We start from the raw sequence: 16031 nt of genomic DNA on the forward strand, positions 1-16031 counted from the left end.
ATAGTCCCCTCCAATTTTTTGGATCTACTTTTGCTTCACCAAAAAGCACTCTGCTCAAGTTTATTTCTGTCTGGAGCGGAGCCTAGTTATGCCTAGATTTGGCCACGACCCCCATGCTGCTGGAGTATTTCCTTAGCAAAAAGTAAATTTCTCGGATTATTATGTTAGATTTGAGATCCTTCTCTTACCTTGGCCGCTCTAGATCCATCTGCAAGGCTACCATCTGCATTTTATGGTCATGGTACATTTTGTTCTTTATATCTAAGACAACTGACCAAATACTGATTGTGTAGGGCCTAGTATCACATTCCTACATTGCTGAAATTCCATCACATGTCGCGGTATGTAACTAAACAAGTGATTATGCTCTTACTGTATTATTTATTTTATCCAGTTGCTTTGTTTAAGATTGAAGTTTGAGTTTTGCTCCTTTTATTTGTAGGCTGAAATATTGAAAATAATCCTTAGGATTGCAGTACCAAATTCTGGTCCTCATGAATTGCAGTCAAGTCCCTTCCTTGATTATGTGGCCGTGCATCCAGCCTCAGCTACAAGCTCAAGATCTCAAGTTTCTTTGAGAGGGCTACAAGAAGCTGTAGAACTAAGACAACAAGTTGTTGAACAAGAGCCAATGTTGAGCGACTTGAAGATGAAGGCACAAGCTTCAGATGCAGCAATGAAAATGTATATTGAGAGTTTGAAGAAAGCAGTAAGAGAAACTGAATACCTCCTTCGTCAACTGCTAAACTTCACAGGGTAAGGTCAATATTATTCTTAGGCATCTGCTCGTATCCTTCGAACTGCTTGTGTTGGTTTGTCAATATTGTGGTTTGTGCTCAAGGTGTTTCTAGGCCAATTTTGTTCATGGTCAGAGAGATATCGTGTGTAGTGGTTTGTGATCTCTTATGGACAATATTCCTATGCTTGTTCTTTGATCATGAATAATAATGTGTGAAGTGTGATGAGAAATATTTATTTGTATGTGTGGTATGTAAAGATTAATTGTGTTGTGAATTACTGAATTGATTTGTATGTAATATTAAATTAGATTATATTTTAATTAAGCGCTACCTGGGTTACATCAGAACATAACTGGACCTAAAATTTCGTGGGCTCGCCCCCTCGGCCCATTATTTAGTGGGCCTAAACAAAGTTACGACGTCGGCAATTGTTCGGCTAAATCCATTAAGAATTGGGCCTAAACAAAGTTACGATGTTGGCAATTGTTCGGCTAAATCCATTAAGAATTGGGCCTAAACAAAGTTATGATGTCAGCATATGTTGTGCTTGATCCAACAAGAATTGGGCCTAAACCAAGTTATGACGATAGCAATTATTGGGCTCGGCATAATAAGTTGGGTCTAAATCAATCTATGATGATAGCAATTATTGGGCTCGGTCCAATAAGAATTGGATCTAATTCAATCTATGACGAAACAGTTCGTCACAACCGTCATGCCACATCAAACTGTGATCCAACGTGGCATGCTACGTAGGAGCTAGTTTATGATGACATGTGGGATGAATTTTGATTCGTCATTATCTTAGTGACATACCGAAATAAGGAACCTCAATAGTCACAGTCACAGTGAATTGACCAAAAAATTTAGAATGTCCTGACAGTATCACGTTATCGATAAAGTAAAGTGGCTTGCTAACGTGCTGCTATGGCTAATGACCATTTATATAATAATATATGAATTGGAATATCATGTACCAGGAGTGGTTGTGCTGCACCATTTGGATCCATTATTGTCTACCCTCATCTGACGGCAAGCTATGGGCATCAAAGAAATGTAGCGTACACCAGTTAGCAATCTAATTCCTCAAGAATATCTCACCAAGACATATATGATCTCAGATGTAATATGATGCAACAGTTAGTTGTGACTGGTAAGCACGATGTCCCAGCAGATGATTCTGTTATGGGCCACAAGATACTGCGGATCCTAAATTGTTCAAGGATGCTTAGATTATTGTCCTATCTCCAACTGGATGTAAAATCCCATATCAGAAGATCATATTACGTGTAGCAAGATGCAAAGAAACGGGTGCTCTCGCGCCTGCTTGCCTTTGGGCTTTGGGGTGCCTATAAAAGCGCCCATAGACGACCCATTTGCAAACACCCCATAAGCAAGGTAGTCGGGATCAGCTACACTACACCCATCGCTCCATTCCTCCATCAAAAACTAATAAGCGCCGGGCACCACTAAGTAACTAGCATCTGAAACCCTAGAGCCCGTCGCCAGAGCAGGAGGTGAATTACTGGTGTGTTTGCCAAACACCCCATAAGCAAAGCAATGGCTACTTGTGCAGCGAACAAGAAGCTCCAACTGGTCCTCTGCATGGCGCTCATCGTGGCAGCTGTGGCTGCAGACGTGACGCCGACTTGCCAGGTGCCAAACAATGTGACGGCCTGTGTCGAGCAGATCAAGGATTTCAAGGAGAAGAACCAGGGGAAGCTGTTCTCGCCGGATTGCTGCAAGCAGCTCACGGAGCAGTTTGGCTGCGGCTGCGTCCTCCGCAACGCGCTCAAAAATGCCAACCTGCTCGACATCCAGGAGCCCTTCTGCGTCAAGGGCACCGCCTGCGACTAGAACCCAGCCTTTTAAGCTTTATATATACTCCGTGGCTGCTTCATCGATCGCATGCGCGCAGCTCATTCTCTTCGGTGGCAGTTTTATTTATCCTGTTTGTGTGCGTCTGTCTGTAAGTCTGTTTTTGCACATTCCTCTTGGTGGTCAGTTTGTGCTTTCATTCTCTCATTTATGTATCAGTATCAACACGTGTCATTGTGTAATATTTCCATAATTCAATAAAAGAAAGTGCACTTGTGTAGTAAGGAGACAGTGTGTCTATGTGTGTCCGTTTCTGTCCTCCGTGCAGCTTAATCCATTCCATAATGACTGAAGGTGAACAGTTTACTTACCAAGCACACGGTTTCCTGCCCTGCAAGCTTCACTCATCTTCAAGCCAGGTGAAGAAAACAGTAAAGGAGCCAAATTCAAGAAAAATAGACTAGACAACATCGCTTGATGGTTTAGACCTGATGTTTGACCCTCTAAATCTTAATATTTTTGGAAGAGATCACCACTATTTTTTGGAAGAGATCACTTTATATTCCAAATATCATTTCAAACTAAGGAGCACTATTTTGGTAAAAATTAAAGATTCGATCAAGCCCCTAAACATAGCTGACTCATTCAATACCTAGCAAAAGGCGGAATAGCTGATTTCATCCTTAAACTGTCACTCGAGGCTCAATTTAGTCCGGATCGGAGACTAAAAAAAGCATCCGTTCCTACTCAACTTCATATCCTCCTTCCGACATGGCTCGACACATTGATATGCGTTGTCAGCACCAATCGTGAAATTTCTTATGTGTTGCATATCTCATCACTCTCTGCCCTCTAACCCCATGCCCATTCGCTCGAGGCTAGTCTCATCCAGCCTCTACCCCCAAGGCCCCAACCAGCTAGTTGCCCGCATCCATTTTCCTTGCAGTTCAATACCATATGGCTCTACTGAAAGGCGAGTGACAGGGCCAACATAGGCAAGGAGAAGAGTAGCGCACAGTATATGCCACGTATGCTTACAGAGAGCACGAAAAGAAATTTATGAACTGAAATAAACAATTAGTAAGAAGTGGTGACCGAATTTGTGACTGAAAATTATTCGGTTTCACTTTTCCAGTCTCAGTCAATTATTCCTAGCCCAGCTCATGGCAAGATGGAAATCTGTAAAAAAAATATCTTGGGAATTAACTTCTACCACATAGGAAAAAAATATATTTTTCTGACAGTCCAATTGATCAATATTATTTTATAGTAATGGGGAACTAAACTAGAACACGTTATACAAGAAAGAAAAACAGATGTCAAGAAAAACTTCCGAATTCTAAATCCAGTTTGCATATATATTTATTGCCAGTATTAAATTCAAGACAATAACAAAATATGGAATTATTCCTCCACACAGCCACCTTGCTTCAATCTCATCCTCCGGTCGATCTGTTGAGCTGGCTAACCACATATATAATATACGAACCGGGATATTATAGATGTGTACCAATTGTGGTCGCATTACACCTTTCCATTTTCTTAGCTTATCCATGTGATGTATATGGACAGGAATGGAACATGAATTAACAACATAATACGGCATGGATACAAGAGCAACAAAAGCATTAGTGGCGTGGCATTACTAGCTATTATGGGATAGGGCCGATCTCAAAGAGCTAGTCATGATCCATTGCAGAACTACACCGATGTGTTATTTTCATATGAACTCTTCATTGGTTATCTCTCCATATCTAATCAGAAGTTGTTGATAAATTCCTTGCCATCCTTCTATGTCCACCTTCCATTTCATCACCCAAATCTCGGGGCGAGATTCCTTTTAGGGGGTAGGCCGTAACGAACCTAGGTTAATTAAACCTTGTTTAATCCTAAGTGAAGCCATTAGATCCTAAGAGAGCAATTAGCAGCTGATTACCCAAGTAAAATGTCACTTTTGCCCCTCAAGAGCTTAAAGAGTGTTTAGGAAGTAATTCAAATTTTTATATAAGAACTGAAAAATTTATCCAACTAAGAGTTGTATAACTCATCCTCCCTAACAACTTTTATATTTGGCGTTTTGTTTGAATCTGAGCATAAGACCTTCAAAACCTCGAAATTCAAATCTGTGCCAAATTAAGAAAAGCAGATAAAATCCCAACTTTGAAGCCCTTTATCTCAAAATTTTTAATGTAAACTCAAGATAAACCTTATATAAAACTTTTGTTACTACAAGCCCTTAACAACTTTAATTATTGGAGTTAGGCCAAAATCTGCACAAAAGGCTTTCAAAAATGAGGTCAAACTCAGCCACATTGGTCAACTCTGTCGAGTCTACTGAAATTGCTCTAAGTCTGAAAAACATGTGTTTAGGCCAACTTTGAACCCCTATAAGTTCAAATCTGTTTCTCTTTTGAACAAATTTTATTTAAAATATTTGAACTTGGATATGAGGACTAAAAGTTTTGTAAAGGAAGATTTGGGCGTGCAATTCAAAAATTTTGAGTAAACCAGCCCCCAAATCCCGACCGGTTCACTGCACCTCGTGAACTCCCCGCGCAAGAGCACGCGCGCGCCAGCGCTCAGCACGCCGCTCGCCGCGTGGCTCACACTCACCGGCGGCGCACCGTCACCCAACCCCGATGCCCGACGTGATGACTCCTCCCCCTGCCTCGCCTGCAGCGCCCCTGCGGCCCCTCTGCACCACCTCCGCCATGACCAGTCGCGCCGTGGCCTCCCTGCTCAGCACGCGCGCCTGTGATAACGCCAGGCACAGGCTGCCGCCGTTTCGCCCAACGCCATCCTGGACAGCGACCGCACGAGCCCTCTGTGCCAACCCGCGCTCGCTACCGTGCAGGTCCTATCCACTCGCCCAGGCCTCGAGCCGGCCTTATCCTCCAAGCTTTTCCTCCATTTACTGCCCAAACCGAGCTCCAACAGGTTCCTGTTAGCTGACCAAATCCTCCATGCCTCGGCCGTCTCCCTCCAATAGCTTCCACCCAGAGCTCCTCAACTCCCTCGGTGACGCCCTCCACCAATCCCCGTCGCCCACCGTCCACCCTACCGGTCGGAATCCGAGTTTTCCCCAACCTCCAGAGCTTCACCCGCCGCCGCCTATGCCTCACCATGGCGCCCCATGCTCCGGCCCTCCTCATCATCAACCAAGCGCACAAATGGAACCGCGGTGATCTCTAGATTCTCATGCGCTCATCGTTCCGCCTTCCAAGCTTTGTTTCCACGGTCGATTCCGGCCATGTCACCGGCGTGCGCGCTGCCGCCCATGGAGCCCTTCTGCGCCGCCCCTCCTCTGTGCGCCTGGACTGCTGCTGGTAAGCCTCGCGCCCAGGCGCCATCCCGCCGCCTTCCCCTCTACAGCCGCGCCTTTTCCCCCTTCCCCTGCCGCCGGTCAAGCCTGGGCCAAGCCCCGGCCTGTGTCTGCTCCGTTCCTGACTGTAGGTTGAAGACGGAGGGTGCACTTGTGAGAAGAAAAGAAGTCCAGGGGGTCCGATAGAAAACTGCAGGAGTTATGTTTAAGGTGGGATTTTGTCCAGGGGTGTAGGCGCAAAATCCAGGGACCTTTGCGCAATTAACCCGTAGTCCAGGGGCTAGATCACAAGTTTGCCTCGGTTTACTTTCTATTCCTAAATCAAAAAGGCTGAAACTTTGAAAATGCACAACTAATGGTAGAAAATTTATAAAAATACCAAACCACTTTGTTAGAATATTTGAGATGAGTATTTTCACAAAAAAAAATAACTTTGCACATGTTACGATTCGAAATAGGGCTCTGTGATTTATTTCTTGTTTAGGCCATTAAATGCATAGTAAGTCACAGAAAAATGGTAAATTAGACAATTCACTTTTGTTAGCCTTGATTCAGTAAGCTTGTGCCTAGAAAAATATCTTGGACCCTGTCATAGATGTTTAATTCCCTGTTTGAGATTTATCTTTGGAATCTAGGGATAGATATTTCTTTTTGCATAAGATTTAATCTAGGCTAGAGAAAAATGTGAAACGACATAGAGTATGTCAGTAATGAAGTATAGTTCACAGGGAAAATATGCAAATTTGTCTGAAAGTTAATGAAACCCACTTTCCTTTTTAGAGAAAGATAAATAGGAGTAATATATGGAAAATAGATTTCCTTCACTACAAATCATAAAAACTTCACCAAAGGCTCTGTTTCACCCCTAGAACTCACTGTTAAAATTTCATACTCATATTCATTACGGTTTGTGATTTAAAAATAGTTAAGTACATGCTACCTTAGGGTAATGAAACCATTTTAATTATTTTTGTCCACCTCTAATGGATCTCAAATTTTTACAGTAATTTAGTAATCATGTGGTTGAGTTACTGTTAAATTTGTAGCTTCATAGCTTGCTGTTTGGTTAATGAAATAAAATTTGGAAGATGAACCTAATTGAATGGATGAGACAAACATTAAGTAATAATAAGGGTGATGATGGTAATTTCGGGAGAGGTACAGAAAAACATTCGGAAACAGGATAACTTCCCAAATAAACCTTGAGCAACCCTAGAATGACCCCACCTATCTTTATGACGTCTAAGTTGTAAAACCGTAAATGTGTACACAATCACCATCAAAATCAACCCCGGGTTTTATACCACAACACACCTTACTTCATGAAGATAATGAAAGTTTAGAACCTTGTTTAGGTGAATGTTGTCGTAATGTAATTTACACTTCAGCACTAATTCATGTTTTGCATCCTGCATGTGAAAGCATGGAAGATTGAACTTGTTGCATTTGCATTTCGTGTAGAAGTGAACTTTGCTAACGGCACGTACGAGCTGCACCTGGCACCAGAAGAAGAAGCCGCAGCGGATCTGCACCACACCGGAGTCGAGCCCGTGCCAGAGCAAGCCGAGGACCAGTTCGCTAACTCCAAGTGTGATGGCTAGACCTCGGAGCATGATTTCCAATCTTTAAATACTTGCAATACAATTGATTGCTTTGATTGCGCATTTACGTTCCAGGAGTTGATTGAAACCGTAGATGCATGAACTTAGTACCCTTGATATGAACACTAGTATATTAAGTCGAGTAGTTGCAATGCTTAATAGGACTTGTTAAAAGTCGAGTGATTGCCTATCACTCGCGAGTTATAGGAGTTGATTGCTTTACTTATGTTGCAACTATAAGGACGATGGACGGGATCGGGCTTATGTTCGGTACTCGGTGGTTTGCCCCGTCTGTCTACATGAAATTGGACTAAGGTTGAGATGTAATAGTGTTTGTGATTAAGTGTTTGAAAGTACTAATCTCATACCTAGTATGGGATGGGGAAGCCAAGTACCTGATTGAACCGGGACATGAGCGGATTTCCCCACTATCTCTGGAAACTTAGTTTTCCCCTGGTGCATCATGTGGTGACAAGTGCGGTCATAGTACGGCGTAGTCCGGGTCTATGGAGCCTTGTACCAAGGGAAGTGGGCCCGACATGGGTCTGGGAATCGATGGGGACGGCTGACAAATGAAGCGACCACTCGTGGTGCATGGATGTCATGGGATTAGGTCGCCATGCATGGTTAAGAAATTCAAATCGATTCGTCTGCCTCTCATAGTTTGGGACTACTTGATCGCTATGCTACACTGAGTAAGAATGGAACTTGATGATGATGTTAATATTGATGCTTGTCATAAATTGTTTGGAAACTATGCTTGTTTAGTATAGTTGCTAACTTAGACTGGTAAATGAACGTAGAAATTGTGGCTAAAATATTGAAAGTAAGGACCTACACTAGTCGTTTTTGGAAAAAACAAACCCCCTAGCCAAAAAGCTTGCATGTCTAGGTGTTGGTGGAATAGTACCACCGGTCGGTTAAGTCTTGTTGAGCATAGTTGCTCAGCCTTGCTTGTGGCACATCTTTTCAGGTGATGTTGACATCTCTGAGTTCGCTGCAAGTGTTACTTGGCCTACCCAGCTCCCTCTGGGTTGGACGGTCGAGTGGGATCCCTCCTTGGACGGTGAGGACAGGGGTCATTGATGTCATGATCGGCTTCTTCATGATATCGTGCATCGACGTTTACTTTTTGTTCATTTTATTTCCGCTGCTTGAAAACTCTGCAAACTATGTTTGAATTTCGAACCTTATGTTGTAATAAATTGTTGCAATATGTTTAATCTGGATGGACTGTTGAATCTCTAAAACCCTCACCTTCGTGTGAGTCTTGCTTTCTCGATCCTGAGTAAGTGGTTTATCGGATGAAATCCGACGGACGACCAAGTTGACTTGTTTAAAGTGCATGATCACGTGTTAGACAACTTAAGTGCATTTTAGCCAAGTTAATTTGGATGGTTCCGCTACACATATGATGGTCTTCAATGATCTCATCTAGCACTTGGACTTGGTCAATATCCATTTCCAAGACAGATGCTTCACTTAGAATAACATGCAACAAAGATCCCTTGGTGTTCACTTCCCCCTCATGGACTGTTTTGTATGCAAATACATCGGTACAGACCTTGGGAAGACCTATCTCTGATGATCCCCCTATGTTGTTAAAGTTGGCACATTCATTCCAAAACCAAAACTATTCAGATTTGAAAACTTTTGGATTGATTTGATGGTTTTCTATATCTGGTTGAACTGCAATGGAACACCTCTCCCTTACTATGCTAATGCTACCAAAAATTTGAATGGGAAATTAAAACAAGTCTGAGCTAGTTTGAAAAGATGGAGCAAACAGCTTTCTAAATTTAGGCTCATATGCAATTGTAATTGTGTGCTAGTTTTACTGGATGGAGGATCAAAGGCCCTTAGAGACACTACAAGAAATCTTCCGGTCTATGACGAACCCAACAGTGTCATAAACACGTTTTTTGCGTCATAAACTGTGATTTATGACGCTTGAGTGAGGAAAACCCTCCATCATTAATCAAGCATCGTAAACCGTGACTAGTGATGTTCCTTATTTCGGTGTGTCACTGTATCTATGACACCTACAAAATGTCAACAGATAACGTCATAAATTGGCTCCTGTTGTTCTGCCACGACGGGCAGAATCTGATGTAGCATCCGATGTGGCATGGTAATTGTGACAAATTATTTCGTCATAAAATGAATTTGGCCCATTTGTTGTTGGGTCGAGCTCAAATTTGTTCCTACATGCCAATATAGTTCCGATAGCCAAAAATTGATTCTGGTAGCCCATTTGTTGTTGGGTCGAGCCCAAAAGTTGTGCATATTGTTTGTGACCCTTTTAGTCTTGAATTATGAATGAAATACACTTTTGGCCCAATTATATGTGGGCTAAGCTGACTTAAGGTAGAAATAAATTTAACTAATTCGGCCTAACAAATAATTGATTTCAATGGAATTCTGATCCGATTAGCAAAATAATAAATACAACACATATTTATGTATACAAGAAAATAAATTGTTGTTCCCTATAGAGACAACCACTACCATATTGTTCATCACAGATCACAAACTATTACAAGATAACTGCCTCACAAAGAATATAGATTAACAAAGCTGCATCCAGGTCATAAGTTCAAAAGACAAAGTAGAGCATTGATCTTAACCTCTAGCAGATGTTAGCAATTGACGAAGGAGTGCTCAGTATCTTGTGCTACCTTCTTCAAGTTCTCAATCTCAGCTGACTGCAATTTGAGAGTTGATTCTGATTCTTCTGTCTTCTTCTTCAAGATAGCTAACTCTTGCTAGTGAGCAACAAACTGTTGTCGAAGCTCCATCCTATTTGTCAGCGTCAACTTGCTCCTCGTCAACACTACCACATAAGGATTTGGTAGAGCTTCTTGAGTACTCCTCTACCGCATCACGTCCTTGTTTTGCAAGAAGCACCATTGATTTGAGAACTTCCAGCTAGCAACAGTGGATCCAAAGTCAAATTGTGATCTTGTAATTGATTTAAACTAAGGAAAGAAAGGAATGTCAATAATCATCACGTGTTTAGTTTGTTATCCTGAAGCTGAACTGAACAGGAGCGACTACAGATGTTGACCCTCTGGCTGGCTGAAACAATATACAGTCAAACTTTAGTTGATGCATTTGTTTAAGTATAAATTAAGAGCGAACAAATAAACAAACACAAAAACATGTGGCAAAGGTTGAGATCATCCGCAAACTAAAACAATTTCATCTATTAAGTTCTACAAACCACATAAACAATTTGACTAGGCACAAAAATAATTATTGGAAAAGGTGAAAGATAAAGGGAATCTGCTGGAGCAGTAATTTTTCATCGACTCTACCAATAGGGTACAGTAGATCCACATTACCTAATCTAACGACAATAGTGAAAGCCAAAGAGCATGGGGAAGCAATCTAATAATTTTATCTATTAAGTTCTACAAACCACATAAATAATTTGACTTGGCACAAAAATAATCATTGGAAAAGGTGAAAGATAAAGGAGATCTGGTGAAGCAATAATTTTTCACCAAATCTCGCAATAGGTACATCAGGTCCACATTCCCCAAACCAACTACAATATTGAAAGCCAAAGAGTATGGGAAAGCAATCTAATAATTGAATTTAGCAATATGGTAAGAAAACCGCTAACCTGACGAACATGGAGAGAAGGAGGTGCTGAATGCCGTCTCGATGGAGCAATCGAGGCATGCGCCGCTTCCTTGATCTTCTTCGCACGTACTCGAGCACGGTAGCTGCCGGTGGCAGCCTCGGGGAAGCCGACGGAGCGACGGCCTCGAACCATCTCGCAGCTTCAAGCCCGTCGCCGAGGAAGCCCGCCGCTCTTCGCCGAGGTAGCCCGTCGAAAGTCGCTTAGGTAGCTTGTTTCCTGTCTAGATTGACGGCGCTGCCAAGACCGCGCTTGCTGCCGCTGCTGCAGATCTACTAGGGCTATTCAGCAGGAAGAGACGGGGCTGATTTTGGAATTACCAGGCGGGATGTGGGAGGCTTGAATCCCCTCTTTTATTTATATTACTATATGTAACAGGGGAGGACCCGGAGGAGGAGCAGGGAATTCAAAATTTCAGATCCCGCCTTTGTGTTCGGTAGCGGGAGACGGAACTTTTTGGAAACCGCCACGAGACCTGGGTCACTGGCACCTTGGATCGCTTGGGACTCGGACCCAAGCTTCAGTGACCTTACGTAGACGAGCGGTTCCAAAAGGGAGTCTGGGAAAGTCCATGGCATCATGGCATTGATGAGCACTTCATGGATTATCCTCCTTTGTAGATTCATGTCTGCAGGATGATCCAACTATTCCATTACAAATGTGCTTCAGTGCAACAAATTAATGTACCATTTCGACTATTTACATGATTAAATACTCTTAAATAAAATATTAAAACTGCACTAGACCCTGGTGGTGGCCTCCTAAGCTCTACTCGACGTTCTTTAAAGCAAGCACACGGATCTTCTTGGTAACTTCGGGATGGTGGTAACACACGAATACAAAATCCTCTGTGAGAATTCCGTTCGACGAGATTAGCGCTATGAGAGACATGCACTTCTCCTGCAATTGGGTGCAGTTAGTCTCAAATGCCTATCATAAAAATGTGGTCACAGTTTCCACACACGCCGTGTCCCATAGCTTTGACGCACAGTGCAACTTCTACTATTTAACGCAATACATGTCGGCAAGTGAGAGTAATGTGGACCAGGCGTTGACAGGGGTGTCCTATAAATCAGCCTCCTCTGGGAGTGATCCTTTGTGACACCCGGTCCAATTTGGTTGGTCCAGTAGTGGCCCATGAGCACAAGTGCGCATGTTTAGTACCACCTTGCTAGTTGAGCAAGGGTGGAGCCAACTTATAAACCTTTGTATTCCAACCATAGTACCTTCGGGTTAACCCTTTTACATGAAGCGAGGATGAAAGTGTAAGCATGTGCTATGTGTATGCGTGCCCACCCCTCGGAAGGGTTGGACAGTGCGGCTTTGGAGGACGGGGTGTTACATCCTTCGCATGCATATTTGATCAGCAGTGAGAAGCCACCAGAGTCAGCTTCTTTAATTGAAACAATTTCTAACATTGACTCCACTCAGCTGCCATAGCGGAATGCCTCCATCACACGAGATAGTGCTTCCACATCGGCCCGTCTCGCTCGAATTACCCGTCGGCCTATGTCAAAGACAACGTCCGTGGTGCAATTATTGTGCATATGCTTCTACCTACTGATGAAGGTGGAATTTCAATGCTGTCGTCCTCCAATATTGGGCATATTTTTTTTAACGTGGGAATGCCCAACTTCTAAATTCTGGCTCCGCCACCGCAGGCAGAAATGCTTGATAACTGTAACTTACAAAATGTTGGGCAAGCGAGGGAAGCAGTGGTGCATTTCCTAGGTGCAGTGTGCGAATGAATTTATTAACATGTAACTAATCTAAGATACATTTGAAAAGAAGAACATTTCCTAGGTTCATTCTCCAACTCAACGCACGAGCTTTTGGAAACTTTAAATGGCTTCTGGCTAGTGTATACAAGCACCTTCAGATTTTTCGAGAAGGATTCATGTAAATTTTAACTTTCGATCAGAGCTGGAATCAAACCCATGTGATTGTGCTTCTGCAACTGCAAGTGATCTCTCAATTTGGCTACATTAGAAATGCAAACTGATCAAAGCCAGAAATTGATTGCCTCAGCACAAATGGCACGTCAAAACAAGGCCCTGTTTGTATTCGCTTTTCTGAAACTCGCTTATCTGGCAAGCAGCTTACCTGGTAAGCCTGCTATATGATAATCTGCTATCTGAATAAGCTGCGTGTTTGGCAATCCTGATTATTTTTTATCAATTGTCTATCTTGACCAGTAAAATGACCTGAATGCCCCCGGATGGAACCATAATGACAGCAACCATATCCATGTCATCTCCTAAAGCACCGGACCTTCAGGCGAGCAGGAGGCCGGACCGGCACCGCAGATAGCAGGGCGCAGATCTTGGCAGCCCGGCGGAGGGCAGGACGGCCGTGGAGGGAGGCGGAGAGTGTCGAGGGAGGCGCGGGAGGCGGCAGCCATGGAGGGAGGCGCCGACGGAAGGCATCGAGGCAGCAGCGGCCGTGGAGGGAGGCGGCGGCTGTGGAGGGAGGTGCCAGCGGAGGGCAGGAGGTGGCAGCCGTGGAGGGAGGCGAAGGGAGTCAAGGGAGGCGACGGCCATGGAGGGAGGTGCCGGCGGAGGGCAGGAGGCGGCGATCGTGGAGGGCGTCGAGGGAGGCGGCGGCCGTGGAGGGAGGCGCCAGTGGAGGGCAGGAGGCGGCGCCGCGCAGAGGGTATCGGGGGATATGATCCGCGCACTAGTCAAAGCCTCAGGATTAGAAAGTGTACAGCATGAAGAGAGAATAGAACAGCAAAGTCGCATCACCCTGTTCAATGAAGCAACAATTGTTCAGGTTAACAACGGTGTAAAGGCCTCTTTCTGGAGCTCTGCCTGGATCAAGCACGTTCGGCATGCAAAAGCACCACCACGCTGCAAGCTCTTCCCTTTGTTTTTGCTAAGCTAGAATTACTCTTGCTGGCCAGTATACCAAGAAGAAATGCTTGGGACAACTTACAATATGCAGGGCAATGGTGGGCAGGGTAACGAGGAAGCAGGCCCCACTTTGAGCCGTGGCATGGCGGCTGGCCACATTCTCAAATCACACAGTAACACTGCACCAGCCACCAGCGAAGTAGCATCACATACGAGGAAACCACCCCAGCAGAAAACCACCCATTGCGGCGTCGCCAAAACAGGTCAGCAGGGGGGCATGTTAAACTACCACTTATCCTCATTTCTCAACTTAAAAAAAGGCTTCACAAAAAAACAGGGTTCTTTTCAGCTTTTGCCCTTTACTTCCTGATTTCAAGTCATGGGATCAAGAACTTATTACGATGCAAAACTAAGGTAAACTCAGCAGGTGTGTTACAGAGAAGAGGTCCACAAATCATAACCCAAATGCACATATGGAGAACAGGTACACTGCCAATTTATGACATTCTTGCATTGGAGCTTAACACGCATCCCCGTCATCCTTAGTGATGAGCATGTGCTTCCTCCTTTTTGGGTTTCGTCGCCTGGAGAGATTGTACAACATTAGCAGATTGACAAGTGAAAATTCAATTCAAGAGCAATCGGGTAAACAATGGGATATGTTAATGAAGAAGTTAACAAACAAGGTCCTTCACAACCACAATGGGCATGCAAACTTATCTATAACCAGGTCCCAAGAATATTACTCTACAGTACGGTTAAACCAACACCTAAAGAAGTTCAAATCCTTAATTACTTAATTAGTGACGGTCAACATAGGACTGAAGTGGGCATGTTCAATATTGCTCAAAGCCTAACCATGACATAAGGCCCATAATATGCAAGAGAGACAAACAACACACCAATACCAATCAGTGTCCAACAGTTGCAGAACCAGCAGAACAAGTTTAGCAATTCTACAAGAAACTACAATTATGCCCACATTAGTTACATACAAACCTCAAGTTGGTTTCAAGAAATAAATCAACATGAAGCAACGCTGAAATAAATAAGGAATAATAAGAGCCAAGTGAGCAACTGACAACCCTGTATTTAAATCTACAAGATTTGGGGGTACTGCTAGAATGTGACAACACATGACCAAAGTACACAGAAACACAGTTCATCTTCAGGGAAGAAGATTGACATCTGTACAGGCTCACAAACATGCAGAGGAAACAAACAAGGGCTAAACAGATTTTCACCGTCATAAACCACAAATTAAACATACAACAGCCTCAGACAACTATGCCCATAATGCCAAGCCTCAGCTCGTTTATAATTTCAACTCAACGACTAATACAACCATAGCATACCCTTATGTTCTATGGCTATCCAGTATCATGAGCCTACACAACTAGAGACCGTTCCAATAGACATCGATACAGGTAGAGGTTAATCTCATCCAGAACAAGGAGTACCAGCTCAGCACCGCCATCTAATCCCCACATCCTAGAACCTCAGTCTTTTCGCAAACCATAGCACTAGAGCGTTGCGGGAAATCAAACAATCTATAGCACCGCCGCTACCAGATTGCGCGAATCCATAGCCGAGTGTTTACCTTGAGGATGGAGAGCTTGATGCTCCCGTAGACGACGCCAACGCCGAAGGCCGACGCCCTCGCCACCTGCAGAGACAGAACGAGGAAGCGAGATGAGGGAGGGGTCAGATCCGATCGGGACGCATCGCCAGGGCAAGAATCTTCTGGAAGAAACCGAGGCCGCAGGAGGGGACTTACGAGGGCGAGGGTGCTGACGCCGGAGTAGGGGCCCGGGGTGAACGGCATGGCGGCTGCTGCGGCGCGCGGCGGCGGGATCTGAGTCGGCGAGGGGTTTGGGGGAAGGGGAAGGAGGCGAGGGCTTGTCTTGCTTGCGGCGCCTTCGGCTGCGTGGGGGTAGAAGAAGAGGTGGCGCTGGTGGGTTGGGCCTTATATGGGCCGTCGACTTAGATGGGGGGTGGTGGCGTGCGAATTTTTTTTACTTTTATATTTTTTTACGATTTCGTAGAAATAAA

The 16031-nt window shown here is 44.0% G+C and overlaps 1 protein-coding gene and 1 long non-coding RNA gene across 2 annotated transcripts; one reads left to right on the top strand and one right to left on the bottom strand.

Moving 5' to 3' along the window:
* Positions 1-5204: 5204 nt before the first annotated feature.
* LOC117862562 (uncharacterized) lies at positions 5205-8710 on the top strand. Its single transcript, XR_011898762.1, has 2 exons — positions 5205-5884; positions 7342-8710. It is a non-coding gene; the product is annotated as an uncharacterized lncRNA (long non-coding RNA).
* Positions 8711-14301: 5591 nt separating this feature from the next.
* LOC140223392 (uncharacterized) lies at positions 14302-15916 on the bottom strand. The gene is made up of 3 exons (XM_072295201.1): positions 15757-15916; positions 15580-15645; positions 14302-14563 (listed from the first exon to the last, which is right to left on the bottom strand). Exons 1-3 carry the CDS (start codon positions 15802-15804, stop codon positions 14522-14524), a joined length of 156 nt encoding a protein of 51 aa, XP_072151302.1. The 5' UTR covers positions 15805-15916; the 3' UTR covers positions 14302-14521.
* Positions 15917-16031: the final 115 nt, after the last annotated feature.

The sequence above is a fragment of the Setaria viridis genome, chromosome 7 (assembly GCF_005286985.2).
Source record: "Setaria viridis chromosome 7, Setaria_viridis_v4.0, whole genome shotgun sequence".
Classification (NCBI taxonomy): Eukaryota; Viridiplantae; Streptophyta; class Magnoliopsida; order Poales; family Poaceae; genus Setaria; species Setaria viridis.

What these genes read in the sequence shown, in the direction of transcription:
- LOC140223392 (XM_072295201.1), bottom strand. Translation starts at nt 15,804, where the DNA reads ATGCCGTTCACCCCGGGCCCCTACTCCGGCGTCAGCACCCTCGCCCTC. An exon ending in GCGTCAGCACCCTCGCCCTC is followed by an intron (nt 15,646 to 15,756) that starts GTAAGTCCCCTC and finishes CTGTCTCTGCAG; the next exon opens with GTGGCGAGGGCGTCGGCCTT. An exon ending in TCAAGCTCTCCATCCTCAAG is followed by an intron (nt 14,564 to 15,579) that starts GTAAACACTCGG and finishes CAATCTCTCCAG; the next exon opens with GCGACGAAACCCAAAAAGGA.